This window comes from Rattus norvegicus, chromosome 12, assembly GCF_021556685.1.
Source record: "Rattus norvegicus strain SHRSP/BbbUtx chromosome 12, alternate assembly SHRSP_T2T, whole genome shotgun sequence".
NCBI lineage: Eukaryota > Metazoa > Chordata > Mammalia > Rodentia > Muridae > Rattus > Rattus norvegicus.
In genome coordinates this window covers 41,169,788-41,197,410 of record NC_141545.1, presented here as the reverse complement: position 1 = coordinate 41,197,410, position 27,623 = coordinate 41,169,788, and the positions used below count along the sequence as shown (strand labels likewise).

The 27,623-nt window shown below is 46.8% G+C and overlaps 1 protein-coding gene and 1 pseudogene across 9 annotated transcripts; one reads left to right on the top strand and one right to left on the bottom strand.

Annotated features, from left to right (window-relative positions):
• Nucleotides 1–229: 229 nt before the first annotated feature.
• Nucleotides 230–27,541, top strand: Anapc7 (anaphase promoting complex subunit 7). 9 transcript variants are annotated; one of them, XR_015633993.1, is made up of 11 exons: nucleotides 230–406; nucleotides 4,676–4,764; nucleotides 5,522–5,641; nucleotides 13,636–13,747; nucleotides 14,262–14,415; nucleotides 16,421–16,563; nucleotides 18,870–18,987; nucleotides 22,371–22,567; nucleotides 23,145–23,519; nucleotides 24,140–24,290; nucleotides 25,914–27,541. XR_015633993.1 is itself a non-coding variant. In XM_087578441.1 (11 exons), the coding sequence occupies exons 3-11, from the start codon at nucleotides 5,555–5,557 to the stop codon at nucleotides 26,101–26,103; spliced, it is 1,377 nt and encodes a 458-aa protein (XP_087434567.1). In that variant the 5' UTR covers nucleotides 230–406; nucleotides 4,676–4,764; nucleotides 5,522–5,554; the 3' UTR covers nucleotides 26,104–27,541. The 9 variants fall into 9 exon arrangements, 6 of the variants coding, with proteins under 6 accessions (XP_087434567.1, XP_087434568.1, XP_087434564.1 ...); XR_015633992.1 differs by having other exon boundaries at nucleotides 4,676–4,862; XM_087578441.1 differs by having other exon boundaries at nucleotides 23,145–23,369.
• Nucleotides 12,536–12,855, bottom strand: Rpl38-ps4 (ribosomal protein L38, pseudogene 4; annotated as a pseudogene).
• Nucleotides 27,542–27,623: the final 82 nt, after the last annotated feature.

Genomic DNA, 27,623 nt, shown 5'->3' with positions numbered 1-27,623 from the left:
AGAGGCGTCCATTCTTCTTGGGTTGTCTTTATCTCAGCAAAACCACTATTCCTACTCGGATATTCCTTCTAGCGTGGTCAGTCCTCAATAAAATTTATCCTTTAATGATGGGGCAACCCCTTTCGCCTCACGACTGCCTCTTTTTACGCAGGCACATCCGTAGCAACCTATATCTTCGGGGGGCGGAGCCGCGTCTGGACCAGAAGGACCCCGCCGCCGCCGCCATTTTGGAACTTTCCCTGAGACTCGGCTCCGCTCCTGGGGGTTCTGTCAGCTGCTGCTGGGTCACGGTGTCGCCGGGCAGGATGAGTGTGATAGATCATGTGCGGGACATGGCGGCCGCTGGGCTGCACTCCAACGTGCGGCTCCTCAGCAGCTTGCTGCTGACCATGAGTAATAACAACCCGTGAGTGGAGGCGGGGAGCGGCGGTCTGGGAGCCGGGGCTGAGATAGTGGAGGACGCTGTGGTCCGGCTGAGGCTGCGCGGATAGCGAGGGCCTCTTCCGGTGGTCTCGGAGGACTGGCTATTTCCAGAACGACGCAGTCCTCTTGCTGCCTCCCGGAGACCCAGTCCACCCAGTCAGACATGGAGGTTCCGCTCTGGCGTAGGGAGGGAACCCCACTTTCGAGACTGGGAGCACCCTTGGCGAGCGTCGTGGCGCCTTTTTTTTAAAGGACTCTGGCAGCCTTTTGTAAGGCCCGACGCAGCCGCATTGTCGTGACTGGTTTGTTTTGGTTTGTTTACAAACAGGCTCTCCTGTAGCCCAGACGAGCCCGCAACAGACTGTGTAGTCGAGGAAGACCTTGCTCCCAGAAGCTGGGATCGCTGGTTTTTGCCCCACTGTGCTCGGTGTACGTGTGGTCCTGGGGTTCGAACCCGGGATTTCATGCGTGCTAGGCAAACCCTACCAACGGAGTTTACTGAGTCTAGACCGGTTTACTGAGTCTCAGTTGAAGCACGGGACAGTTGTGGCCTTGAGTGCCTGTTGGGCCTTGATAAAAATTCCCCATCATTGCTTCACCCTTCGACGTGGCTTCCCAAGTCAACCTATTCATTCCTTTCTTTGATTTCTCACCTTGCCCGAACTCTCAGTACAAGTTCATTCTCTCCGGGCATTGGCACCTGTGGCTTCACTTCAGAACTGCTTGCTTCCTGGTTCAGTTTTCAGCTCAGAAGCCTCTTCTTAAACGGACCTCCTAGCACCAGACCTTTCCACTTTGATCTTTCCCCTTCTCTCTTGCCATCTGTTGAAAGAGCAGTTTCCATGTGTGAGAAGCACTATTAAACTTAATGAAAGTGCGTGTCTATTACAAGGCAGTCCAATAGGTCGACCAAGATTATACTCCGGAGAACTTAGAGGAGCAAGTGGGTTTGAGTTCTGGTTGTCTGTGATTGGAGATAGTTTCTACTGCAGTCCACCACTGTGTATGTGTGTATATATACATATACATATATATATGTATATATACATATATATATATGTATATATGTATATATGTGTGTATATATATGTAAAATATTTACATATATATGTAAATATGTAGTTGTCTTCAGACACCAGAAGAGGGCATCAGATCCCATTACAGATGGTTGTGAGCCACCATGTGGTTTCTGGGATTTGAACTCAGGACCTCTGGAAGAGCACTCAGTGCTCTTAATCTCTGAGCCATCTCTCCAGCCCCGATCACCATCTTCTTAATGTGACACGGGACGCACTGGTCTCTGTCAGTCTTCTATGTTGATTCTGAGGCCTTTCCCCCTGGGTCTGAGTGATTCGTCATAGCAAATAGTATTGGGGATTAATGCTCTAATCTTTACTCTTGAGTCTTGACAGTGTGTTAGCATTGTCTGAATGCTCTTGAGTTTGCTTCTCTAGCTAGTCTGACTTTGGCTAATCCATGCTTGTTCACACTAGGTTAGATCATCAGTTTTCTTTAGCTACAGGAAGCATTTAAGTTCTGACCTGTATCCTTTATATTTTGTTATTTGTTGAAGAGACAGTGTATACACTGTTGAAAAAAGTTCAGTGGTAGAATTCTTACCTAAAATGTTTGAGACCATAGGTTTCATCTTCAGCACTGCCCAAATCGAAAATGGGCAAGTTGGTTGAACAATGTGTGTAATGTCACATAGGAAATTCAAAGAATGAAGGGTGTTTATGGAGTGGTTTGTTACAGCTTTCCTCTAGAGGTTAGAGTTGTACCTCAGACTTGGAGAGCCTCCCTGGCATGTATAAGACCCAGGCTTGGGTTTATGGCATGGCCAATAGCAAAACAAATTTCTTGGAAGGCCTGATTATATGTATGTATTCACTGAAAAATAAGCGTTTGATGCTTTACTCCCGAAGTGGTCAAATGTTTATACACTGTAACATGCTTGCCTAGTAATGTCTCTCCATACTTGGAAAACAAGGAAAACAATTGTTTTCTCTGGAAAAGGAAGGTGGTTGGGTAAGGTTAAAACTGAGGAAGCAGTGCTCGGCCTTCCTCTATGTTGCTGTTTGAATGTTCTCTTGTTTTGCCTTTTTCTCCCCCACCTCACAGTTTTGAGTGTTTTTGCTTTTGTTTTTGTTGTGTGTACATGTACACAGACATCCAAGTACACATATGTAATAATAAAATTTTTTTTTATGAAGGTACTATAGTTTATTCCCTGCCAAGTGAAATCTGATTAGGGAATGACTGTTAATAGACTTGGAATTACTTTGATTTTTATATTTATGTGCCTGGTGCATTTGGAGGCCAGAAGAAGGCATCGGATTCTTTGGAGGTCAGAGCTGGAGTTCAAGCAGTTGCAAGCTGCCTGATGTGTGTGCTGAGATTCAGACTTGAATCCTCTGCAAAACCCACATGCTCTTATCTACAGAGCCCTTCTAACCCTACTTTTTGAGAGAGAGTCATAGCCCAGGCTGATTTTGGACTGATTATATAGCCAAGGATAGCTCTTTGAATTCCTGGTCCTCCTGCCTCTGCTTCCAAATGCTAGGACTACCAAAGTGTATGATCATACTGGCAGTGGTACCTAATTGTTTGTTTTTTTAAATTTCTCTCCCATTTTGTTTGAGAGAGACAGGGTCTCTGTAGTCCTAACTGTCCTGGAACTGGCTGTATAGACCAGGCTGGCCTTGAACTCCAAGATCTTTCTGCTTCTGCCTCCTGAATGTGAATTAAAGGCCTATGCCACCACATATGGCTTCCCCTATGTTTAAAATACTTGGGCCAGACATGTTGGCACACACCTTTAATCCCAGCACTCAGAAGGCAGAGGCAGGTGGAACTCTGAGTTTGAGGCCAGCCTGGTCTACAGAGCAAGTTCGAGGAGAGCCAGAGCTACATAGTGAGACCCTGTCTTCAAACAAACAAACAGCCAAAACTAAATAATAACATGAAGCAAACTCCTGTTTATAGAATTGCTTGTCCTGGTCTGTTCTTCACTTTCAGAGAAAAATGTATAAACATCTCTTAATTTGGGAAGGAGTGGGACTGGAGGAACAAACATAGGAGTGGTAACCAGGGTTACAGATAGAGCTATGATGGAATGCTTGCATAACGTGTAGAGGCCTTGGACAAAAAGTAAAGCAGTGTCTCGGCATTTAACCTGGCTTATAAGGACTGCTGCATCTTTTTGAGGGTAAAGGATGAAGTTCTGTGATAGGCTTGCCTGTGTGCTCCATGTGAGACACTGAAAAACAAAGAGGAAAGGAAAGTCCGTTCCCACACATTGACTTTACACACCTGAGAGTCCAGGAGCTGTCGTTTGCTTTTTGTATGTAAAATTGAAAGAGACTTCAGGGCCTCGAGAGATGGCTCCATAGCTAAGAGTGTTGGCTGCTCTTGTAGAGGATCTGAACGTCCCAGCATGCATGTCAAGTTCCTAGCAGGGGATCCAACATTCTCCTCTGGGCAGCAGCATGCACGTGTGCACATATGCACATACACATATGAATAATACTAATGACTCTTTAAAAAGACTCATTAAGACTAATCCTTTTCATTCTGCCATTTTGGCTTTCCAATTCTGTTCTCGTACTGGCTATTTTCTTTAGTATTTGGAGTTTTCAGGTGTCTGTTTTTGTTGAGTTTTTCTAAAAAGAATCCAGAGTGGTACATTTTCTCCTTTCTTGAGTCTCTAGCTTTTTGGTAACACTCAAGTTGTAGTTGCTATCCTTTGGCAAAATTATCCCTAAAATTTGATGTTAACCTAAGGTAATATAGGTATATGTAAAACAGCGGTAAGTTAAGAGGACTTACTGAGTAGACGGAGCGGTCCATTCTGTGATCCTACACTTCCAAGGCAGAAGCAGGAAGACTTCAAGGCTACCCGGACTACAGAGTGAGTCACTTTCTCAAAAAGTCAGAAAAGGATGGAAGGACTTAAAAATAGGAAGGAAAGTATGCTTTCTTCATCTGTTTATTTGATTTGTAGGTATCATTAGCTTCTATATTAAGAAAACACAAATTGTACAAAAACAATACAGTAAGGTCGTGGTGCTCTAGATGTGTTGGCCATGTTTGAGTGATATTCAGATGTGCCTGTCTTTTTTATTAGGCTTATCTGTTTTCTGTTTGTTTGTTTTGCAAGCTAACATGATAGGTTTTTGTGTTAGACTTAGGTAAGATATTCTTTCTGATTTTCAAAATAACCCATGCACGATTTGCTTCCTTTATGTTCTAGTGAGCTGTTTTCCCCGTCTCAGAAGTACCAGCTTCTGGTGTATCATGCAGATTCTCTCTTTCACGATAAGGAATACCGCAATGCTGTGAGTAAGTATACCATGGCTTTACAGCAGAAGAAAGCCTTAAGTAAAACTTCAAAGGTGCGACCTTCAACTGGAAATTCTGCATCTACTCCACAGAGCCAGGTGATTAAGAGAGAAGAGACTCATTCATGCATTCCTTTATTCCTTTTAGTTTTTCAGGATAGGGTTTCTCTATGTGGCCCTGGCTGTCTTGGAACTCACTCTGTAGACCAGGCTAGCCTCAGATTCAGAGATCTGCCTGACTCTGCCTCCCAAGTGCTGGGACTAAAGGGCTGTGCCAGCACTGTCTGACCTGTGTATATGTGTGTATACTGTATATGTTCATGTATGTGTATGTATACACATATTAAGAGACAGGGTTGAAGTACCCTTTTCAGTGACGAGTTGGTTGGTCGTAGAATGAAGCAGTTCTGTAGTCTTTGTTGTTATCATGTGACACTCATGCTGCTTTTCGTCTTTTATCACTGGACATTGGGTTGCTTCCACTTTGGCTTACGCTGCTGTGGTGCTCTGTGTCCTGGTTTGGGTGAGCTTGTTCTCATTTTTCTTTCTCTTTTTTTTGGTTTTTGGCTGGCCTCAAACTCCTAGAGATCCAGCTGCCTCTGCCTCCCGAGTGCTGGGATCAAACAGTGGTGTCTGATTTTTTGATTGCATATGTAGGAGCAGAATTGCTCTAAAGTTGTAAGGTTATTCTTCCTAACACTTTGAAGAACGGTCACGGTGTTGGGATCATATTTAGGAAGGTGTTTGTCGTCTCCTAGTGTCTTCCATCCGAAATTGAAGTGAAATACAAAATGGCTGAGTGCTACACAATGCTGAAACTGGACAAGGACGCCATTGCTATACTCGATGGGATCCCTTCAAGACAAAGAACCCCCAAAGTAAGTTCTCTGTCCCTCTTCCCAATTTCTGTTGACCCTGCCATGGTCTCTGTTCTCCATGTTTCAGGAAGTCTGAACTCTTACCTTTCCCCAGTGGAGTTAGGGTTCAGATGATGAGTTTACTTTGTTAGTGAACCCTGAGAATTCAGCCAGCTGTAGTGACACTTGGGAAACGGAAGCAGGAAACCAGGAGGTCGAGGCTATCTCAAAACAGATGTGTTTGGTTAAGTTTTGTGGTACTTGAGTCCAACCCAGGGTCTCAAGTGTGCTTGGCAAGCACTGTAATTAAGTAGCAGCCTCACCCCTTGTCCTTTCACTTAAAAGTTTCACTTAGAGACACGGACTTACTAACGAACTCACTCACACTCAGGCTGGCCTTAAATGGTGTGTCTTCCTTAGGGCTCTGTTGCTGTGAAGACACACCATCGGGAAACATTCAGTTAGGGTTGGCTTACATTTTATCATGGTGGGAGGCATGGTAGTGTCTAGGCAAACATGGTACCACAGAAGGAGCTGAGAGTTCACATAGGCAGCAGAAGGCGACCATGTGCCACACTGGGTGAAGGATGAGTATAGGAAACCTCAAAACCCAACCCCACTGTGACGTACTTCCTCCACAAAGCCACACCCACTCCAACAAGGTCTCACCTCATAGTAGTGCCACTCCCTATGGGCCAAGCATTCAAACACAGGAGAAGATGGCACCATTCCTGTTCAGACTGCCGCCTTGTATAGCCCAGAATGCCTTAGGCTTTGGTTCTTTCTACCCCAGCCTGCCTAGTAATTGGGATTGCATTACCAGCACCAGTTATTTCTTAGCCTGCCTACCTGCCTGCCTTCCTCCCTTCCTCTCTTGTCTTTTTTTTTTTTTTTTTTCTTTTCTTTTTTTCGGAGCTGGGGACAGAACCCAGGGCCTTGCGCTTGCTAGGCAAGCGCTCTACCACTGAGCTAAATCCCCAACCCCCTTTTTTGTTTTTTTGGTTTTTTTTTTTTGTTTTTTTGGTTTTTTTTTTTTTTTTTGGTCTTTTTTTTTCGGAGCTGGGGACAGAACCCAGGGCCTTGTGCTTCCTAGGCAAGCGCTCTACCACTGAGCTAAATCCCCAGCCCCCTTTTTTGTTTTTTAAGGAGATTATTTGTGTGTCTGTGTGGTAGTGCATGTTAGTGCAGGTGCTTGCAGGGTCCAGAGGCATCGGATCCCTTGGAGCTGGAGTTAAGGTCACTTGTGAGTCATCTGATAGGGATGTTGGGACCAAACCTAAGCTCTCTAGAGCAGTCAGTGCTCTTAATTTCTGAGCCATCTCTCCAGCCCTCTAAGGATTTTTTTTTTTTTTTTTTTTTTTTCCAAAACAGGGTCTCCCTATGTAGTCCTGGCTGTCCTGGAACTCACTCTGTAGACCAGGCTGGCCTCAAACTCACAGAGATCCTCTGCCTCTGCCTCCCGAGTGCTGGGATTGAAGACCTGCTTCATTATAGCTGGCTGTATTTGTTTTTATTATTTTTATTTGTGTGTGTGGGGTGTACGTACCAGTAGAAGCTAGGGGTGTCAGATCCCCCTAGATGTGGGTACTAGGAACTGAACTCAGGCCCTCTGAAGAGTAGTGCATGCTTTTAATATCGGGGTTGGGTGTGTTCTCAGCCTTTGACATTTTCCCCATCAGGAATAATGATCTGAAGAGTATGGCAGGCACAAAAACTTTTTTTTTTTTTAAGCTTCTTCCTTTTTTTTTTTTTTAATATTCGTTGGTGCAATAGTGTATTCATTTGATAACAGGAATATTTAATTGTGTTGATCTCTGCCATTGTAAAGTCAAAACTACAAGATCCCCCTGGGGCTGGGAAGGTGGCTCAGTGGGTGGAGTGCTTGCTGTGTACCCTTTAGAGCCTATGCGAGTTCTCAGCACCAGTGTGGAAGCTGCTGTTGGAGTTTGTGTCTAACCCTCAATCTGAGGGAGAAACATGTTCAGGAGAAAGCCAGCATTGCCGTCTGGCCTCCACTCGTGTGCTCATGTGTACCCACACACATTTGCGTGCATCTGCACATGAACTCACACACGAAACTCCTACAGTGTCCCTTGGTACTTTCTGCAGAATATCTGTTTGTGTTTAATTTGGCAGTGTCTTAACGAGTGTGCCTTCAACTAGAACTGAAAGCTTTGGCATCCATTCTGAGTTGAGATATTTGGTCTATGTGTACTGGCAGTGAGAGCAACAGCGTTCTATAATTTTTATTTTTTAATTTTTTAATGTGGACAATAGCATCTTCTTTGTTAACTTTTGTAAAAACCCAGAAAGTTCATGGATGTAAAAATAACTTTATCTTTTATTTTTTCTGGACTGGGAATTGAATCTGTAGCTTCATGAATACCAAGCGAGCCTGTTGCCAATGGTTTCGCTCCCAGCTGTGAAACTATGGTTTAAAGTGCTGGTCCTTAAAAAAGATGGAAAGATGAGATTCTGGCTTGTAAACAGTGATAATTTAGGTGTCTGTCCATTTAATTTCACTTTAGAAGAGCAATAAAAATTAAATATTTGTTCTATTTCTTACTTATTTTTACTTATTGTATATTCCCCTCACTCCCCCGCCCCCCCGGTTGAATATTGTTTTTATTTTATGTGTGTGAGTGTCTTGTTTTGCTGGCATGGTCTGTCTGTGCCACTTGCCTGCTTGGGGCCAGTGGAATGCAAAGGAGGGCACTAGGTGCCTTAGAACTGGAGTTAGAGATGTTGAGAGCTGCCTTTTGGGTACTTTGAAATGAATCCTGGGTTAAATTAAAACAACCAAAACCCCCTCAGCTTTGTGGGATCCAATCCTTGATGTTTTCAGCATCCTTCTCAGAGGGGCTAAGTCTGTGTCTCAGTGTGCGTGTCTTTCATGTAGGTGGGCTTTGGGTACCAGAGCAAGCGTGTGCCTCCAGGTGAGCCCGTCGCAGTTAGAGTGGTGGTGTATCTGTGTCTTAGGGAGTGGACCGGATTCCAAGTCTTCGTAAGAGAAAAGGAAGTAAATCAAAACATCTCATTAAACACCCATTAACCTCGTGTGTTAAATATTGCCACAGATTACCTCACATTCAAAGGGAAATTACAGGAGGGGATTATTGTATCTTGGCAGACTGCACCTTTTTTTTTTTTTTAAAAGATGTATTTATTATTATATATAAGTACATTGTAGCTGTCTTAGGCACACCAGAAGAGGGCATCAGATCTCATTACAGATGGTTGTGAGCCACCATGTGGTTGCTGGGATTTGAACTCAGGACGTCAGGAAGAGCAGTCAGTGCTCTTAACCACTGAGCCATCTCTCCAGCCCCAGACTGCACCTTTTAAGGCCACATACTTCAGTTCTGTGTTTAGGGACTGAAGATTGTTGATAGGTAGTGATAAGGCTCTAAAGTTTTCCACAGTGTGGTTCTTTTAAGGATGAGCTGACCTTTTCGCTTGGTAGTGCTGAGAACTCATGTTTCAAAGTGACCATTGTCAGTGCAGAGCTAGCTGCGTACTAGTGGCGGGGGGAGGGGGCTGCGTGCAGAGGAGCAATACCTACATAGAAACTGGCTGACTGTGGTGGCACTCTTTTTTTTTTTTTTTTTTTTTTTTTTGGTTCTTTTTTTCAGAGCTGGGGACCGAACCCAGGGCCTTGCACTTCCTAGGCAAGCGTTCTACCACTGAGCTAAATCCCCAACCCCGTGGTGGCACTCTTAAACCCAGCACTTGGGAAGTAGAGATAGAATTCCCAGAGCAAGCTGCCCTAGGCTAGCCTACTGTGAGCTCCAGGTTCAAGAAGAGACCCTGCCTCAACACGTAAGGTGGAGAGCATTGGCGTTACACACACACACACACACACACACACACACACACACACACACACACACACACACACCCCAAAAGCAAAGTGAAGGTTGAGTAACTTAAGGAAGTTGGGGTGTTTATTGAGACAGCTGGCCGATGAGGTTGTTAATGACAAGCAGTCAGGGAGGAAGCATGTATTTAATCTCTCCGCCTGAGGTATTGGCCCCAGTATAGGAGTGTCACTTTAGGATCCTTCCTCTGTGCTCTCTTTATTTTTGTGTCTGTCTGTCTGTCTGTCTGTCTGTCTGTCTGTCTGTCTGTCTGTCTGTCTATCAAGACAGGGTTCCTCAGTGTAGCCCTATCTGTCCTGGAACTCTGTAGACCAGACTGACCTGGAACTCACAGAGATCAGCCTGCCTGTACCTGTCAAGTGCTGGGATTAAAGGTGTGTGCCACCACTGCCTGGCTGCTTTTAAAAGTTTATTCTTTGTTGGTTTCTTTTTTTTTTTTTTTTGAGATAAAGTTTCTTTTTATAGCTCTGGCTGTCCTAGAACTTGCTCTGTAGACCAGGCTGGCCTCAAAATCAGACATACACCAACTTCTCCCTATTGGGTGCAGGGATTAAAAATAAGGATGTGTGTCACCAGTGCCTGGCACTTTTTTTAAAAAATGTGTGTGTGCACATCATATGTGTCCTTTGTGCCCCTGGAGGTCAAAAGAGGGTATCTAGTCCCCCAAATATGGAGTTAACATTGGATGTAAACCACCGTGTGCGTGCCGGGAGCTCTCAGCCACCAACAGTCTCTCTAACTCCCAGGTTTGGGGTTTCTGAGACTACGTTCTCAATATATAGCCCAGGTTATCCCTGAACTTGTAGTGACGTCCTGAGCCTGCCTCCCAGTGCTCCTCCATACCTGGCATACAAATCAGCTTTGTAAAGAGAGCTTTCTTGCCAGGTGGCAAATCACCCCTGTAATCCCAGCACCCAGGAGTCAGAAGCAGGCAGAACTGGTGAGTTGGAGGCTAGCATGGTGTGCAGGCGAGTTCAGGTATCACAGCTGGTCTGCAGAGATAGTTCCAGAACAGCTAAGCTACACACAGAAGCCAGGCTTGAAAAATGAAACAGAAACAACCACCAACAAAATGGTATTTAAATTTTACTGAAATGCAGATGTCTTATCTCACTGGATTTAAATTTTGAGTTTGATTTTTGTCTCAGTCTGGTGAGGACAGTTCTAGTGAGTTAGATTTGAAGTATTAGGCCAAATTCCAGCCAGGTATTTTATTTTATTTTATTTTTTTCTTTTTTTCGGAGCTGGGGACCGAACCCAGGGCCTTGCGCTTCCTAGGCAAGCGCTCTACCACTGAGCTAAATCCCCAACCCCAGGTATTTTAATTTTAACTGATTCTTTATTTTTTTATTTTATTTTTTTTAAAGATTTATTTATTTATTATATATAAGTACACTGTAGCTGTCTTCAGACACACCAGAAGAGGGCATCGGATCTCTTTACAGATGGTTGTGAGCCACCATGTGGTTGGTGGGAATTGAACTCATGACCTCTGGAAGAGCAGTCAGTGCTCTTAACCGCTGAGCCATCTCTCCAGCCCCTAATTTTTTTTTTTTTTTTTTTTGTTCTTTTTTTCGGAGCTGGGGACCGATCCAGCCCCTAATTTTAACTGATCCTTAAATGGCTGTGTCCCGTGTTCTAAGCTGAGCGGTGTAGCTCATGCCACTCTATTGGATCCAGCATTAGGAAGCTTAGGCTGAAGGATTGCTGTAAGTTTGTGTCAGCCTGATCTACACAGTGAGTTCCAGGCCAGGCTGAGCTAATAAGAAACAGCCAGATGATGTAGTGGTGGGTGATATATCCTGCACTTGGGAGGTAGAGGCAAGATCAGCAATTCAAGGTCGTCCTCAGGTATGCAGTGCACTTGAGGCCAGCTTCAGCTACTTGAGATCTTGTCTCATAAAACAAAAACAATATTGATGAAGCCAAGAAGTCATGTTGACAGGAGCCTGATATAGCTGTCTCCTGAGAGGCTCAGCCAGAGCATGACAAATACAAAGGTGAACGCTAGCAGCCAACCATTGAACTGAGAACGGGGTCCCCATTGGAGGAATTAGAGAAAGGACTGAAGGAGTTGAAGGGGCTTGCAACTCTTCCCCCCGGGGCTGGGGACCGAACTCAGGACCTTGCGCTTCCTAGGCAAGCGCTCTACCATTGAGCCAAATCCCCAACCCCGGGCTTGCAACTCTTTAAGAACAACAATGCCAACCAGCCAGAGCTCCCAGGGACTAAACCACTACCCAAAGAGTACACATGGACAGACCCATGGCTCCAGCTGCATATGTAGCAGAGGATGGCCTTGTTGGGCACCAATGGGAGGAGAAGCCTTTGGTCCTGCCAAGGTTGGACCCCAGTGTTGGGGAATGTCAGGGAGAGGGGAGACAGGAAGGGGGAGAGGCTAGGGAGGGGGAACACCCTCATAGAAGAAGGAGAGAAGGATGGGATAGGGGGCCAGGAAATCGGGAAAGGGAGTAACATTTGAAATGTCAATAAAAAATATCCAATTAAAAAAAGAGAGAAAACAAACAACAAAAACAGAAGAGGGGCTCAGGAGTTAAAAATGGCCTTCTGGGGCCAGAGTACCCACATGGATAGCTCACAGCACGGTAGTTCCAGCTCCAGAGTCCTCCACTTCTGCTGGCCTCCATAGGCAGCCGCATACATGCACACACGTACATGTACACACGTACATACATGGTTATGCACATAAACCAAAATAAAAGACTTTCACTTTCTATTTATTTAATTAATTTATTTATTTATTCATTTAATGTATAAGTACACTGTAGCTGTCTTCAGACACACCAGAAGAGGGCATCAGATCTCATTACAGATGGTTGTGAGCCACCATGTGGTTGCTGGGATTTGAACTCAGGACCTCGGGAAGAGCAGTCAATGCTCTTAACTGCTGAGCCATCTCTCCAGCCCTTTACTTTTTTTTTTTGGTTCTTTTTTTTAGGGGCTGGGACCGAACCCAGGGCCTTGCGCTTCCTAGGTAAGCGCTCTACCACTGAGCTAAATCCCCAGCCCTGTTACTTTTTTTTTTTTTTTTTTACTTTTCAGGGTTTTTAATAGTCACATGCAGAGGTCTGGTTCATTTCAGCTCCTTCTCTGCCAAACCTGGGGGCAGGGACTGCTTCAGCTTCTCCACCTTCTCCCTGTCTGTGATAACCAGGGTGTAGAGGTACCTGCTACAGCGGACCTTGAACTTTACATTATCCTTGTTTTTCTTGATCTTGACAGATATGGCATCCTTCCGCCTGGCTGTGAGTAAAAGTCCTTGATTTCCTCAATTTTCCGACGCATGGCGACGGGCGCTCGGCTCTGGCGTCAGCACAGGAGCGAGCACCGAACAGCCCTTCACTTTCTTATGCAATAGTATTGACACTGGCTTGGCCTGGAAAGGTGGTTCAGCAGTTAGGAGCACACACAACTCTTTCAGAAGTCCTGAGTTCAGTTCCCAGCACTCGAGTCAGGTGGTTACCTGTGACTCTCGCTCCAGGATGATCTGATCACACACACACACACACACACACACACACACACACACACACACACACACACACACACACACACACAGAGCACATAAGCACTATTAGAAATAGTAAGTCTTGGCTGGTGGTGGTGGTGCACAGCTTTATTCCTGACACTTGGGAGGCAGGGCAGGTAGATCGTGAGGCCAGCCTGGTCTACAGGGCAAGTTCCACAACAGCTGAGGCTACACAGAGAAGACCCTGTCTGGGAAAAAAGATCTTTGCCAGTCGTGGTGGTGCAAGCCTTTAATCCCAGCTCTTAAGAAGCAGAGGCAGGTGGTTCTTTGTGAGGCCCAGGCTAGCCTGGTCTACACACTGAGATGCAAAGAAATCCTTAAAATGTATCTGCTTGAATACTTTGGGACCATTCATCTTAACAAAAATCTTTGGCTCAGATAGTAGGAGGTGTTGTGGGAGGATAACATGGCTAAGAAAACCAAGAATAACAGTACTTCATTTTTAGGAATCGGTCTTTGTTTGCAGGGCTGTGGGGTGGTTTTTCTAATAGGAAGCAGGACAGTCGTTGGGAATCAATCCGAGCTTGCTCATGGTGAAGCTCCTTTTTAGATGCACTTGCTTTACTGTCCTCTGTGTTTGTGTGTAGATAAACATGATGTTGGCAAACCTGTACAAGAAGGCTGGTCAGGAACGCCCGTCGGTCACCAGCTATAAGGAGGTCCTGCGGCAGTGCCCTTTGGCCCTTGACGCCATTCTAGGTACAGAAAGTTTTCTGTCTGGTGCCTGGTGTGTTTGCAGTCAAAGATGATAGTTCTCAATTATGAGTATGCATTAGATACAGTAAGGCTTTTTTTAGACTTTAATTTTATTTGAATGTGAATGAGGGTTTTCTCTATGTGTATGTAGTGTCTAGTGTCCATAATGGTTGGAGGAGGACACTGGAGCCCCAAGAACTAGAGTTCTGGGATGGTGGTAAACCATCATGGGAATCCAACCGAGACCCTCTGCAAGAAGAGCAAGTGCTCTTAGCCACAGCCCCTAGAGTAGGTTTCAAACATTCTGAACACTATCAGTTATGAAGTAGATAGAGGACCAGCTGCCTTTTAGGGATGGAGTACGGTTGGGTGACAGCCTGTGCTTTAGCATGCTTGAGGCTCTGAGCCCTGAGTTGTGTGTGTGGCGGAGAGGAGGGACGGCAGCTGTGTAGCTGTTGTTGGCTGCACTGTGGGAGGAGGGTGCTGTGCCTCACGTTTTTCTTGCTTTTGTGGTTAGGTTTGTTATCCCTGTCTGTGAAAGGTGCAGAGGTGGCATCGATGACAATGAATGTGATCCAGACTGTGCCCAACCTGGACTGGCTGTCCGTGTGGATTAAAGCATACGCTTTTGTGCATACTGGTGACAACTCAAGAGCGATCAACACCATCTGGTGAGAGCCAAGATGTCAGCTCAGTCAGTAATTCTCTTCGTGGGAGGCCCTGTCTGACATATGTCAGATGTTATTAGATAGCCCAGGTTGCCCTTGACATTACCTCGGTCTTCCAGCCTGGACGTCCCTAGTGCTGGGACTGTAGGCATGAGCCACCTTGCCTGGCAGAATGCACGGATATTGGCCCTTTGCTTGTCTAGAGATGTGACCCATGTGGGGATGCAAAGAAGCCGGGAGAGGGCTGCTCCTGCTTGGTCTGCCATAGTCGTCTCCGGGCTGTGTTCTCTAATGCACTGAGTGGTTGCAAATGTAATAAACTGTGGGAGCTGTACTACTGTGAACAGCTGGGCTGAGCTCTGCTCTGCTCATGTGAAGATGTCTTCCTTAAAGGCAGACTGCTGAGGATGTCGTGCTCATGCCTTTTTGTCTTGGTAGACATGTGTATTGGAACCTGACATGGCTATACCTCTTTGCAGTTAGGGATTTCTTACTATTTTTTTTTTTTTTGGTTCTTTTTTTCGGAGCTGGGGACCGAACCCAGGGCCTTGCGCTTCCTAGGCAAGCGCTCTACCACTGAGCTAAATCCCCAGCCCTGGGATTTCTTACTATTTAAACAAAGTTCTAGGACCAAAGACTGTATCCATCCATCCATCCATCCATCCATCCATCCATCCATCTATCTACCTACCTACCTGTCTGTCATCTATCAACTGTCTACCTAGCTGTCATCTATCAGGCCCCTCCCTCCGTCCCTCTCTATTTGTCTTGAGTAGCTATCCCTTGTGAACGCCATATAAAAAGCCTTTGTCCTCTTAAAAATTATAACTGCTGGGTGTGGCGGAGCACACCTTTAATCTCAGTGCTCAAGAGGCTGAGGCAGGCCTGCCAGGGCCCTAGAGTGAAGCCCTGACTCAAAAAAAGTTTTAAAAAAAGGAAAAGTATGACCACAAAGCTTTTTGTCGATATTTATGGTTTATTTGAGATATGTATATATGAAATGTCTTTATTTCATTTAATTTCATGCGTATGGTTGTTTGGTCTGCTCACTGTTTGTATGGCTTGTGCGTGCCTCGTATACAGAGCCAGAAGAGGGCATCAGAGTCTTCGGAACTGGAGTAATGACCCCTGTCAGCGGCTCTGCAGTGCAGGAGCCTCTGAGCTCTTCCCTATGCGCCGTCCTTCCAGACCCTGTGCAACCTTTAAAGCTGAGGTTAAAGCCCATTGTACCTAAGTGTTTTAAAAGTTGTTAAAATTAGATTTGTATGTATTTGTTGTATGTGGGCACATGTGCTTGTGTGGAGGTCAAAGGACAACTTGGAGCAGTCAGTTCTTTTCTTCCACGTAGGTTCCAGGGATCACACTCAGGTCATCAGTCCTGGTGGTTAGTGCTGCTCTTACCTGCTGAGGCATCTTGCTGGATTACTATGGTGGTTGTTTCTTCTTCTTCTTCTTCTTCTTCTTCTTCTTCTTCTTCTTCTTCTTCTTCTTCTTCTTCTTCTTCTCCTTCTCCTTCTCCTTCTCCTTCTCCTTCTCCTTCTCCTTCTCCTTCTTCTTCTTCATCCTCTTTTTCTTCTTCTTCTCCTCCTCCTCATCATTATCATTATAATTAGTTGATTATTATTGTTATTGTTGTTGTGTTGTTATTATTATTATTATTATTATTATTATTATTATTATTATTACTACTACTACTATGTTAAGAGTATATGCCCGTGTATAATGTCAGGACTTGGGAGGTAGAGGTAGGAGGATCATGAGTTAGTTCAAGGCCAACCTGGATTATGTAGTAAGATCCTACTTCAAAAAACAAAATCTCCTGAGTTCGGCCCCCAGCTCCGAAAAAAAGAAAAAAGAAAAAAACACACCAAAAAACCAAAATCTCCAAAAAGCCTTTTTATGAAATATTTCACCTGTACAGAAAAATATGTCATCTGTATGCCCATCCCCAGATACAGTGATTAAAACCGATTGTAAGAGTCTCTAAGGGTTAGTATTATCTTTTAAGTTCGCTAGAGAAAAAATCCTTACTGCGAGACAATGTGGACCTGCTGGGGAGCCTGGCAGACCTGTACTTCAGAGCAGGAGACAACAAGAACTCAGTCCTCAAGTTTGAGCAGGCCCAGATGCTGGACCCTTACCTGATAAAAGGTGAGTTTGGGCTGGGGAGACGATGAGGAGTAAAAGGCAGCTGACAGGAAGACTGAGCCTGGCGCTGGCACCTGGGGCTGGTTATGCGCGCGCGCGCGCGCGCACTGGTGAGGACAGGTGCTCTTGGAGGCCAGAGGCATTGGGTCCTCAAGAGTCAGAGTTATGACCCTCTGATGTGGGTGTTGGGATCCACAGAGAGCAGTACCTGCTCTTGACTGCCGAGCCGTCTCTCTAGCCCCTTGTGTTTTATTTTTGAAGACACAGTTCATGTAGCCCACGCTGGGCTCACAGGCCTGTGCCGTCGAGTGCCCAGCTCTGCTCTTGGTTTTCAAGCTGCTTTTGTAAGGCTCGCTCACTGCAGCAGTTCCTTCCCGTGCTGCATGTCTTTAACACTTAGGTAATGCTAGTCTGCGTGGTTGTTTTGACTTGAATTCAACTTTTTTCTTCACAGACCATTGCTCAGCCTTTTTCTTGGAAGGGGCATTGTGACATCTCTCTGTGAGTTAATAGTTTTATAGTGTGGCTGACTGTATGGCATCTGCAGAACCCTACCGTCCTTTCAGGAACTTTGGGTTTTCTGGTTCTTAGTATGATTATGAAGAAGTAGGGAACGGATGTGGAGCAAGGGCTAAGGGGGTTAACGCATCATCAGCAAAGGTGAAGGAGCAGGCAGGGGCTCGAGACACCGGTGGGGCCGGCAGTTTGTGAAGAGCTGAGTACAGGAACAGAGGGAAGGGAGGTCTGTAAAGACCTGACGGGGGGACCAGAACAGAAACGCCTCAGGACGGCAGACAGGCTTTTAGAGTCTAAAGAGTAAGAGACCAATAATTCCAGCAGGCTGAAGCAGGATTGTGAGATCAAGGTTAGCTGCACAGGGAAACCCTGACTCAAACAAAAAGGATGACTGGGTGTGGGAGCAGATCTAGAAGGTATGTTTGTACAGTGTATTCCTCCTTTTCCAGCTAACCATACCACACTTGTAATCTCAGCACTGGGAGGTGGAAAAAGGAGTCAGAGGGTCAAGCTCCACCTCCCACTGCTGACAAAGAGGAGCCAAGTGGTGGTGTCCTTTAATCCCAGCACCCTGGCCAGCCTGGGCTATAAAGCGAGTTCCCGGATAGCCATGGCTATACAGAGAAAGCCTATCTGGGAAAAAAAAACAACAAAAGAAAAAAGAAAGAGAAAGGGAAAAAATGTAGTGTTTCAGGCACCCTAGCTTGGCGGTGTTGATAGCTGGGTGTTGGATGTTCATACCCAGGCCAGCAGGGCTGTGGCTGGGACCTTGCTCTGAGAGGAGTAGGGATCTGAAGGGATGGAGGGGATGGAGAATGGCAGGAAGAGGTGCCTGAGAGCCAGCGTTAGGCCTCATGAACCACGAGGGAGGAATGGAAGGGGCGTGGGAGAGAGAGTAGTGAGGACTGGCATTCTAGAATGAATGACAGCGTGTGGGGGCGTAGACTGTTTGGGGACTGGTGTTTTAGCCTAGTAAGCGTGTACTGAGGTGAGAGGTTTATTTATGTGATGGCTTTTCTGGACTGCTGTTCACACTGCACTTAGGACAGACAGTTCTTGACGAGGCTGGCGTTTTAAGCTGTCACAGGGCTGCTGCTCCTTTGCCTGCCTCTCGTTCTTTGCTGTGAGGTGCGCTTGCAAGTGCGTGTTCATATTGTGTGTGCAGAGGCCCACAGAGGCCGAAAGGGGGCCTTCCTTGTTTTGGATGGTTTTGCTCTTTATTCAGTCACTTAGAGGCGTCACGGTCACCGGCACGTAGCCCAGTCTGCCTCAGGCTCCTATGTAGCTGAGATTGACCCCGAGCTTCTGCTCTTCTGCTTCCAACTCTCCAGTGCCGCCGTCCAGTTTATATGGTGTTAGGGATTGAACCCTGAGTGTGCACATTGGGCAAACACTCTACCACTGAGCTGCACCTCCACACATGTATTTAAGTTTGAAATTTTAATTATATGTGTGCGCATAATAGGTCAGAGTGCACCTTTTGGAAAGTGGTTGCACCATGTGGATCCTGGTGATTAAACTTTGGTCTTCCAGCTTGGCGACAGTCTTCTATACCCACAACCATTTCACAGGCCCTTCTCTGACCTTTTCCTTTGATTTTTATGTGTGAGTGCTTTGTCTTTGTGTGTGTGTGCTGTGTGAACTCAGGCCCTCAGAGGTCAGAAGAGGAAGTCACTTGCCCCGGCTGTGAGCCACCACCATGTGGGTGCTGAGAACTGAACCCAGGCCCTTGCCCTTTCTGAGGGCTTTTCCTGCTGTGATAGAACAGCCTCTTCCTGTGTTCTTTCTTTCAGGGATGGATGTTTATGGCTACCTCTTGGCACGAGAAGGGCGGCTAGAGGATGTGGAGAACCTTGGCTGCCGCCTTTTCAATATTTCTGATCAGCATGCCGAGCCTTGGGTGGTCTCCGGGTAAGGTAGCTCACTCTTTCTCCCCAGTTTTTAATAGAGTTTTTGAAAAGAGACTTTTTTTTTTTCCTCTTTAAGAGAATATCAGGGCCTGGAGCGATGGCTCAGTGGTTAAGAGCACTGACTGCTGGGGGTTGGGGATTTAGCTCAGTGGTAGAGCGCTTGCCTAGGAAGCGCAAGGCCCTGGGTTCGGTCCCCAGCTCCGAAAAAAAGAACCAAAAAAAAAAAAAAAGAGCACTGACTGCTCTTCCCAAGGTCCTGAGTTCAAATCCCAGCAACCACATTGTGGCTCACAATCATCTGTAATGGGATCCGATGCCCTCTTCTGGTGTGCAGGCGTACACACTGGCAGAACACTGTACATACGATTAATCAATAAACAAGTCAATAGATCTTTAAAAGAGAGAGAATTCAATGTGAGCCTTACAGTGTAGTGCTCTTCTATAATCAGCATTTGGGGTCAGAGGCAGGCAGATCTCTGAGTTCAAGGCCAGCCTAGTCTACAGAGTGAGTTCCAGGACTACATAGAGAAACCATGTCTTGTGAAACAAAGCAAGATATATGGATGGATGGATGGATGATAGATGGATGGATGATAGATGGGTGGATGATTGATAGATAGATAGATAGATAGATAGATAGATAGATAGATAGGGTGGGTGGGTGGGTCGTGGATGGATATAAATTGAAGCAGGCATAGAGATACAGGCTTTGAGTCCCAGCACTCAAGAGGCAGAGGCATGTGGGTTCCATGGTAGCCTGGTCTATATCAAATTCCAGTCATCTAGGGCCTCACAGGGCCTTTGTTAAAACAAGCAGCGAGAGAGAATGAGATTGAACTCATAAGTCATGAGACCTAACTCAGAGCAGGATGGATGGTTCTGACTTTGGGCAGGCATTTATTGGCTCACCTCAGTTGTTTTCCATTTGGAGACCAGGATAAGGAACCTACATCCAGGGTCAGGCACAGAGTGAGTGCCTTGCATTTCGTGGGCCTCTCTCAGGATGAGGCCTCATCCTTCCTCATCTTTCTACTGCCAAGACCAAGGAGCCACTGTTGTTTGAAACAGGGTCTCTATGTAGTCCTAGAGCTTGATGTAGACTAGGCTGGCCTCAAACTCACAAGAGATCCTCCTTCTCTGCCTCATAAGTGTTGGGACTAAAAATGAGTGTCACTATGCTAGGTTGGACTTTGTTTTTCTGAGACAGCCTAATGTACCCTAAGGCTGGCTCCTGTGTAGTTGAGGCTAGTCAGCCTTGAACTGGTGGGTTTTTCTGTTGTTGTTGCTATTGTCTTTTTGTTTGTTTGTTTGTTTGTTTGTTTTTTTCATTTCTTTTTCAAATTTTTGAGAACTTCATACATTATATTTTGATCATATTCACTCCAGACTCCTCTAGTCTCCTACTAGTCGGTCACCCTACCTAGCCTTCCAACTGGGTATCCTGTTTATTTTATATTTTATTTACTAACCCTGTGACTATAGTTTGTTTGTATTCTCCTTGACTTCTGGGTATGGGGCAATTCACAGGAGTGTGGTCACTCTCAGTAGTCAGTCGTTAAAAAACAGCTCTCCTTTCCTTGTCAACTGTTGTGGGTCCTCACATAGGGTGGGTTCCCGTGAACCCCGTCCCTTGTGTGCTGGAATGTTGATTCTGGGCAGGCGCCATGGCTCTGTGGGTTCATAAGAGCAGCTGTCTGTCACATCCCAGAGGACACTGTTTTGCACAATCCTCCCAGATTTCTGCCTCTTAGATTCTTTCTGACCTCTTCTGCATGGTCCTTCTGGAAGGGGATTTGACATAGAAGTCCCACTGATGGCTGAGCCTTCTGCTCCCTCTTCACTCTAATCCAAAGTGCCTTCCAAGGACTGGCTTTACTGGTGTGCCGACCACACCTGTCTGAGATCCCTTTGGAGGTTTATGCTTGTTTTGTTTTGCTTCTTTACTGATATCTGGGTTGCAGCTGTAAGGATAATTTATGACTTCGGTCATGTATACAGACTTCCTTTTTTTTTTTTTTTTAAAGATTTATTTTATTTATTATATATATAAGTACACTGTAGCTGTCTTCAGATACACCAGAAGGGGGCATCAGATCTCTTTACAGATGGTTGTGAGCCACCATGTGGTTGCTGGGAATTGAACTCATGACCTCTGGAAGAGCAGTTGGGTGCTCTTAACCGCTGAGCCATCTCTCCAGCCCCAGACTTCCTTTTTTATAACAGACTTGATTCATTTGTTTTTCTTGTATAAAAACCCTTATGTGGTGGCCACAACTGGAGCCTGGGTCCTCTGAACAGAGACTCTGGTGTGAGTTTTCACAAGATGGTCAGTGAATTCCTGATAAGGAAATTTGGTGAACACAGTCTTTTTCCAGAGGTCGGGCGTCAGGTAGTTGTAGGTCTTAGAGAGATGGCATCAAAGGTGGCCTTGGCAGAGTTGCCCAGGATGGCAGTGCAGCCCCTGGCTGATGTCATCTATACCAGCCATCATCAGGAGTTTCTTGGGCACAGGAGCAGAGACAATGCCAGTACCTCTGGTTGCAGGAATGAGACACACAAGCACAGAGCCACAGTGGCCTGTCATCTTGCAGGGAATAGTGTTGGGCTTGTCAGTCTCCACATAGGGAGGATGGAAAGCTTGGCTGTGACAATGCACTTAACACCAAGACCGATGTGACCACTGTAGTCCCCAATAGTGACAAAAGCCTTGATCCTTTTCTGCTGGGCAGTGAAGTCTGCTTCTGCACTGGCATGATCTTCAGAACCTTGTCCTTTAGGAATGCACCCAGGAAAAAGTCAGTAATCTCAGACTCTTTAATAGGCAAGGAGAACAGGTAGATCTCCTCCAAGGACTTGATTTTCATGTCCTTAATCAGGAGGCCCAGTTTGGTGACGGGATCCACTCCTTGTCTTCAGCTTAACCTCCACGAGCCCCTTGGCCTTGACCATGACCATAGTCCCTAAGACCATGGCCACTAAGACTGCTGCCGAATCCTCTGTGGAAGCCGCCACGGCCTCCTAATCCTGGGCCCCTAGATCCTCTGGGCCCTCCCAATGCACCGGCATCACCCGCCATTTGATGTTTTCCTAAGGAAGAGGCGTATACAGACTTCTGATAGTGGATGAAGCTCTCTAAAACATTGTGTGTCAATAGGAAGTCATAGGTCAGTTAGCAAGAGTGGTGTAGGTCTTAGGAGCCGTCAGGCTTGGCTACCAGCACCCTTACTCTCTGAGCCATTTGGACAGCTTTTTTGGGGGGAGTGCAGGGTGTTTTTGAAGACAGTTTATCAGCTTCCCAAGTGCTAGGGTTCCCGAAATTGTCTACAAAGTCGTGTTAAGCCTTCTTCAGAGGCTTCTCACAAATAACTTGTGTTTTTTCCCTAGATGCCACAGCTTCTACAGTAAGCGCTACTCCCGGGCCCTGTACTTAGGCGCCAAGGCCATTCAACTGAACAGCAACAGTGTCCAAGCTTTATTACTCAAAGGAGCGGCGCTTAGAAACATGGGAAGAGTCCAGGAAGCTATAATACATTTTCGGGAGGCCATAAGGCTTGCGCCTTGTCGCTTAGACTGTTACGAAGGTGAGACAGGGACCTGCCAATGTGGCTCTAGGCCTGACGTCTGCACCGAGCTGGGGGATTCTGTTAGGTCTGAGCTTGCAGTCTCTGTCGTGTATTAGAGGCATGGCAGCTCGGGGAGGCAGCTGTGCAAACCAAACTGAGCTCTCCGGCATTGATAGATGAGTTGTTTTTTAAAACTTTTTTTATTGTTAATATTTCTTTGAGGCTGGATGTCACTGCAGCCCAGCAGAGCTGTGCCAGGTTTAGCAACATTTGGTGACTGAGTCACTGACACTAAAATAGCTCTTACAAGATTCTGTTCCTCTAAAACATATTTTTATAGGAATTTAAAAATAAGCTTAGTATGTCTCGTAACAGGAAGATGAGTCCAAATTTGAAGAGAAAAATTTGAAGTTAGAAAAAGAAAAATCTGTTTCTATATCGAGAGAGCTCTGCTGGGTCACTCTTTAGAGCCCATTAGAAAGGCACTTGGGGGGGGGGGGGATGGCTGTGGCTCAGCGACAGGGCACGGGGAGGGGCTGCGGGGAGGGGCTGTGGGCCGTCCTGTTGTCTGGCATCTCTGTTCTTTGTTTTCCAGGTCTCATAGAATGTTACTTAGCTTCTAACAGCATCCGAGAGGCCATGGTGATGGCCAACAATGTTTACAAAACTCTGGGTGCAAACGCTCAGACGCTTACCCTGTTAGCCACCGTGTGTCTGGAAGATCCAGTGACACAGGAGAAAGCCAAAACCTTGTTAGACAAAGCCCTGGCCCAGAGGCCGGACTACGTCAAGGCCGTGGTGAAGAAGGCAGAATTGCTGAGTGAGTGCTGCACTTGTGTGTCCTCGGTCTGTTGTCCTCGCCCTGGCCACCTCGCCTCCTCCCTGAAGCTCACAGATGGTGGAGCAGTTCTGCCTGCACCTGCCTGAAGTGCTGTGTGTGTCACACCAGATGTGGCTTAGACCTGCTTAGGTTGGTTTACACCAGTTAACGTTACTTGGTAGCTGGTGAACTCATCTGGTTGGTTTAGTTTTGAACTCGTTTAGTGTGTTACAGCTGACTTTGGTCAGTTTGGTTCTGAGCTATCTGGATTCTCTTGTTCTTTTTGCTTCTGGCATATTCCTAAGTTTATTTGATGCTATCAAGAGGGTATTTTGGTTCAGGGTTCTAGTTCAGGGCCATTGGCCTCATCTGGTGCTGGCCTGGTCTGCAGAGGAGTTCCAGGACAGCTCGTCTGCAAAAAAAAAAAAAAAAAGTTTTTTTTAAAGATTCAGGGCACAGACTCAGTGGCTTGGGTAAAGAGGCCACCAAGACTGACGACCTCAGTTCAGTCCTCAGGACCTGCGTGATAGATAGATTGTCCTCTGACCTCCTCTCATGTGCTGTGTGTGCTTGCCCACACCACTGTATAAATAAGTTCATGGATGCATGGTTTTTAAAGACACAGTACTCATGTCATTTCCCAATGAACTAGAGACCACATGCCCCTCACCCCTGCAGCGCCCCTTTGAGGGGGTCTCTGAGAAAGTTGTCGTGTCATAGTGGGTGTGACTGTGCACTAGCTGAGCAGTAAAGGTTGTCTTTCTCTGCAGGCAGGGAGCAGAAGTACGAAGATGGAATTGCTCTGCTGAGAAATGCACTGGCCAACCAGAGCGACTGCGTCCTGCACCGCATCCTGGGGGACTTCCTGGTGTCTGTGAATGAGTACCAGGAAGCAATGGACCAGTATAGCATAGCACTGAGGTAGGTGCCCGGCCTCCATGGGGAGGAGAGGAAAGGAAGCAGGGCCCAGGCAGCTCTGCAGACAGCTGTGCCCAAGGTGAAGGCAGGCTAAGAATAGCAATGAGAGAAGGTATTTGCAAATTCATGACTCCTGACATATTTTCCTAAAGCATATTAGAAGAATTAGAGATGATCATCCTTCTCCAGCCCACATAAGAGTAACACCCAGACTGATCTGTGCGGCTCTCCTGTGCTTGCCCACACCCCCATGACGTCATAGGCTTATGCCGAGTACATATTTTACATTCTGCTTTTTATGATCAGAGTTTGCTAAGTGTGTGCTTCTGGTTTTGTCTGCTCTAGTAATTAAAAACTTAAATTCCGAAGTTTGAGTACAGCTTCTACCTGTTATCTTGGTCAAATACTAACCAATTCCCTGTCTATACCTACCTCATTGGGCATTAACTAGGGGTATCAAGATAATAATTGCTACATAATCGTGCAGACCCAAGTTCGATTCCCAAAACACATGTAAAGGTTGAAGGAGAGAATTGACTCCAAGGTTGTCCTCTGACGTGTGCGCCATGGCTTTTACACAACGCACAGACAATGTGTGTGTGTACACACAATAATACATTTAATTTTTTAATGTAAATTTCTAGGACTTTTCTTTTAAAGCTTTCTTAGGAGCCAAATAAATGAGGCTCCTGGGCTCTGGGCTTCATGGTGTTGCTACTAGTGAAACTGTCTTAGTCCAGCCCCTAGCCTCAGGACTTATGATCTGTCCCAGAGTGTAGCATGGTTGACGGCGGTGGCTGCCTGCAGTCCACGGTATAAAGTCACATGGAAGAATAACCAGCCTGGGGCAGGCTACATGCAATCATCATGTACCCGAGGCTGCCCGGGTGTCCTGATCCTGTTTCCCTCCTGGATGTGCTGGGCTGTGTCCTGTGCCTGGCCTCAAGCACCAGGCCTTCTGCGAGCACCGCTGCTCTGTCTGGTCACTGCCCCCGACTGCCCTCACTGCCTCCCCTGCTCCCACTGCCTCCCCTGCCCCCACTGTCCCCACTGTCCTCCACTGTCCTCCACTGCCCCCACTGCCTCCACTGCCCCCACTGCCTCCCATTGCCTCCACTTCCCCCACTGCCTCCACTGCCTACAGGAGAGTTAAGGGCTTGGTATTTGAGGAGCTTTAAAAACTTTTTGGAGGAAAATTTGAAGTTAGAATTTTTAATTGCCATTTTAAAGTGAATTGTTTATTAATTTATTTTATGTGGATGGGTTTGCTTGCATGAATGTCTGTGGACCATGTATGTGCCTGGTGCCCAGAGAGGCCAGAGGAGGGTGTCAGATACTTGGGAACTGGGGTCACTGTTGGTCATGAGTCATATATGGGTGCTGGGAACTGAACCCAGCAACAGATGCACTTGACCACTGAGCCACCTCTCCGGCCCCTTCAAGTTAAAAGTTCTAAAACTCCGAATAATGTCCCTTTTCATCTCTGATGGACTCCCTGGGTCCAGCCATGGAAGCACAGTTGTTTGCAACGTCTCTGGCTTAGTCATATCTGCTGGGCCAGCTCAGTGACAGTCCCAAGAAGCAGGGCAGAGACTCAGGCCTGTCTTCTGTTTTGTTGTTCCTCAGTTTGGACCCCAATGACCAGAAGTCCCTGGAGGGCATGCAGAAGATGGAGAAGGAGGGGAGCCCCACAGACGCCACTCAGGAGGACGACGTGGACGACATGGAGGGCAGTGGGGAAGAAGGGGACCTGGAGGGTAGCGACAGTGAGGCAGCCCAGTGGGCTGACCAGGAGCAGTGGTTTGGCATGCAGTGAGGGCACAGCGGTGACCCTTGTGTCCCTAGAGTGGCAGGAGCTGTTGGACGTGTGCTCACAGCAGGCCTTTCTGCCTGTTTCCTCAAGTTGGCACTGATGTTTGTCCGTCTGCTTTGCTGTGGACTGAGCGAGTTCCGAGCCACAGACTCGCCATTCTGGATGGTTCGGCTGCACGAAATGGAAGATGCTTTTTCTCTTTATGAGCGGGTACATAGGACTGAGCCATCCTCTTAAGAGCACATGCCCCTGGGTGGCCCTGTCAGAGGTTCGGTCCCTGGGAGTCACATCCTGGTACGGCCACACTCCTGTAGTCATGGAGCTCTGGATGGGGGGGGGCGGGCTGTGCCTCACTGACTGCAGAGCAGGCTCGGCCTCAGTGGGCAGATCTGAGAAGCAGATGATGGGAGCATGGCCACCCCAGGGCAGGTTCAACTAATAAAACTGCCCAGTGTGGTGTCACATGTCACAGTGGACACCCTTTGAGACTCTTCCTTTTTCCTCCTTGTCAGAGGCAGCCATGCAGGCCTAGACAGTTTGACATACATATACTCCCTATTCTCCCATGTGCTGGGAGGCAGAGCCCTGAGCTTGTCACACAGAACCAGCCTGGCTCTTTCCTGAGTCCCTGAGGGCAGGGTCAGCCTTGATCATCTGCCTAGAGTCTCATTCAGCTACTGGGGATGGGTCGACTCCAGGTCCCTCCTGGGTGCCTTTCAAGATGCAGATCGGTGTGCTAGGAAGAAATGAGGTTTACTGTAAAGAATCCGTAGTCGATTTCAGAGCATCTGTCAGTGCAGTGAAGTGGGCCACGTAGTCTGGTGGAAACATTCCGGAAGCCTGCACTTGGGAGGCAGAGGCAGACAGTTCAAATGTGCTGGGCTGCACTGCAAGATTTGCATTAAGAGACATAAGTTAAGCGGACCAGGTCTCATAAAGTGTGTCAGTGAGCCTCAGCCTCCACACTAGCCGGCCCTGAGCAGTCTCAGGCTCCCTTTGAGCAAGCAGCATGTGGGTGGTGCTTTTCCTGACTCCACCCCGCCAGCAGCCCCACTCACCAGTCAGTGCTGAGAGAAGGCAAAATCTGTTCAGCCACAAATTGAACCCAGTCTACCCCCTGTCTTCATGCCAGACGGGATCCCCACAGGTCAGGGTGGATGCCCAGTGTCTGCAGTGTGCTGGAATTCCTCCCCTTCTTGTGTGTCACACTCATTGCTACCAGGAGCCAGTGTGACCTCTCCATTCCAGCAGCACCCAGCTGGACCCCTCAGGTCCACCTTAGACTGAGGTGGGGAGCACCTCTCGGGTGTGAAAATACTTGGCCCCTCAAAGGATAGTGTTGGCTTTTCCATGGTCACAACATCAGGATTGGGAGCCCTGTGGCTGTCCACTTGAACATCGTGCTCCTAAACTAGATAAAGTGAAGGTGTCCTTTAACTTGTGTGAGTGTCACGTGGACCTTTGTGGCTTTACCGTGTCATAGCTGGGGTGAAGTGTTGGTCTCTCGTCACTCCCCACCCAGA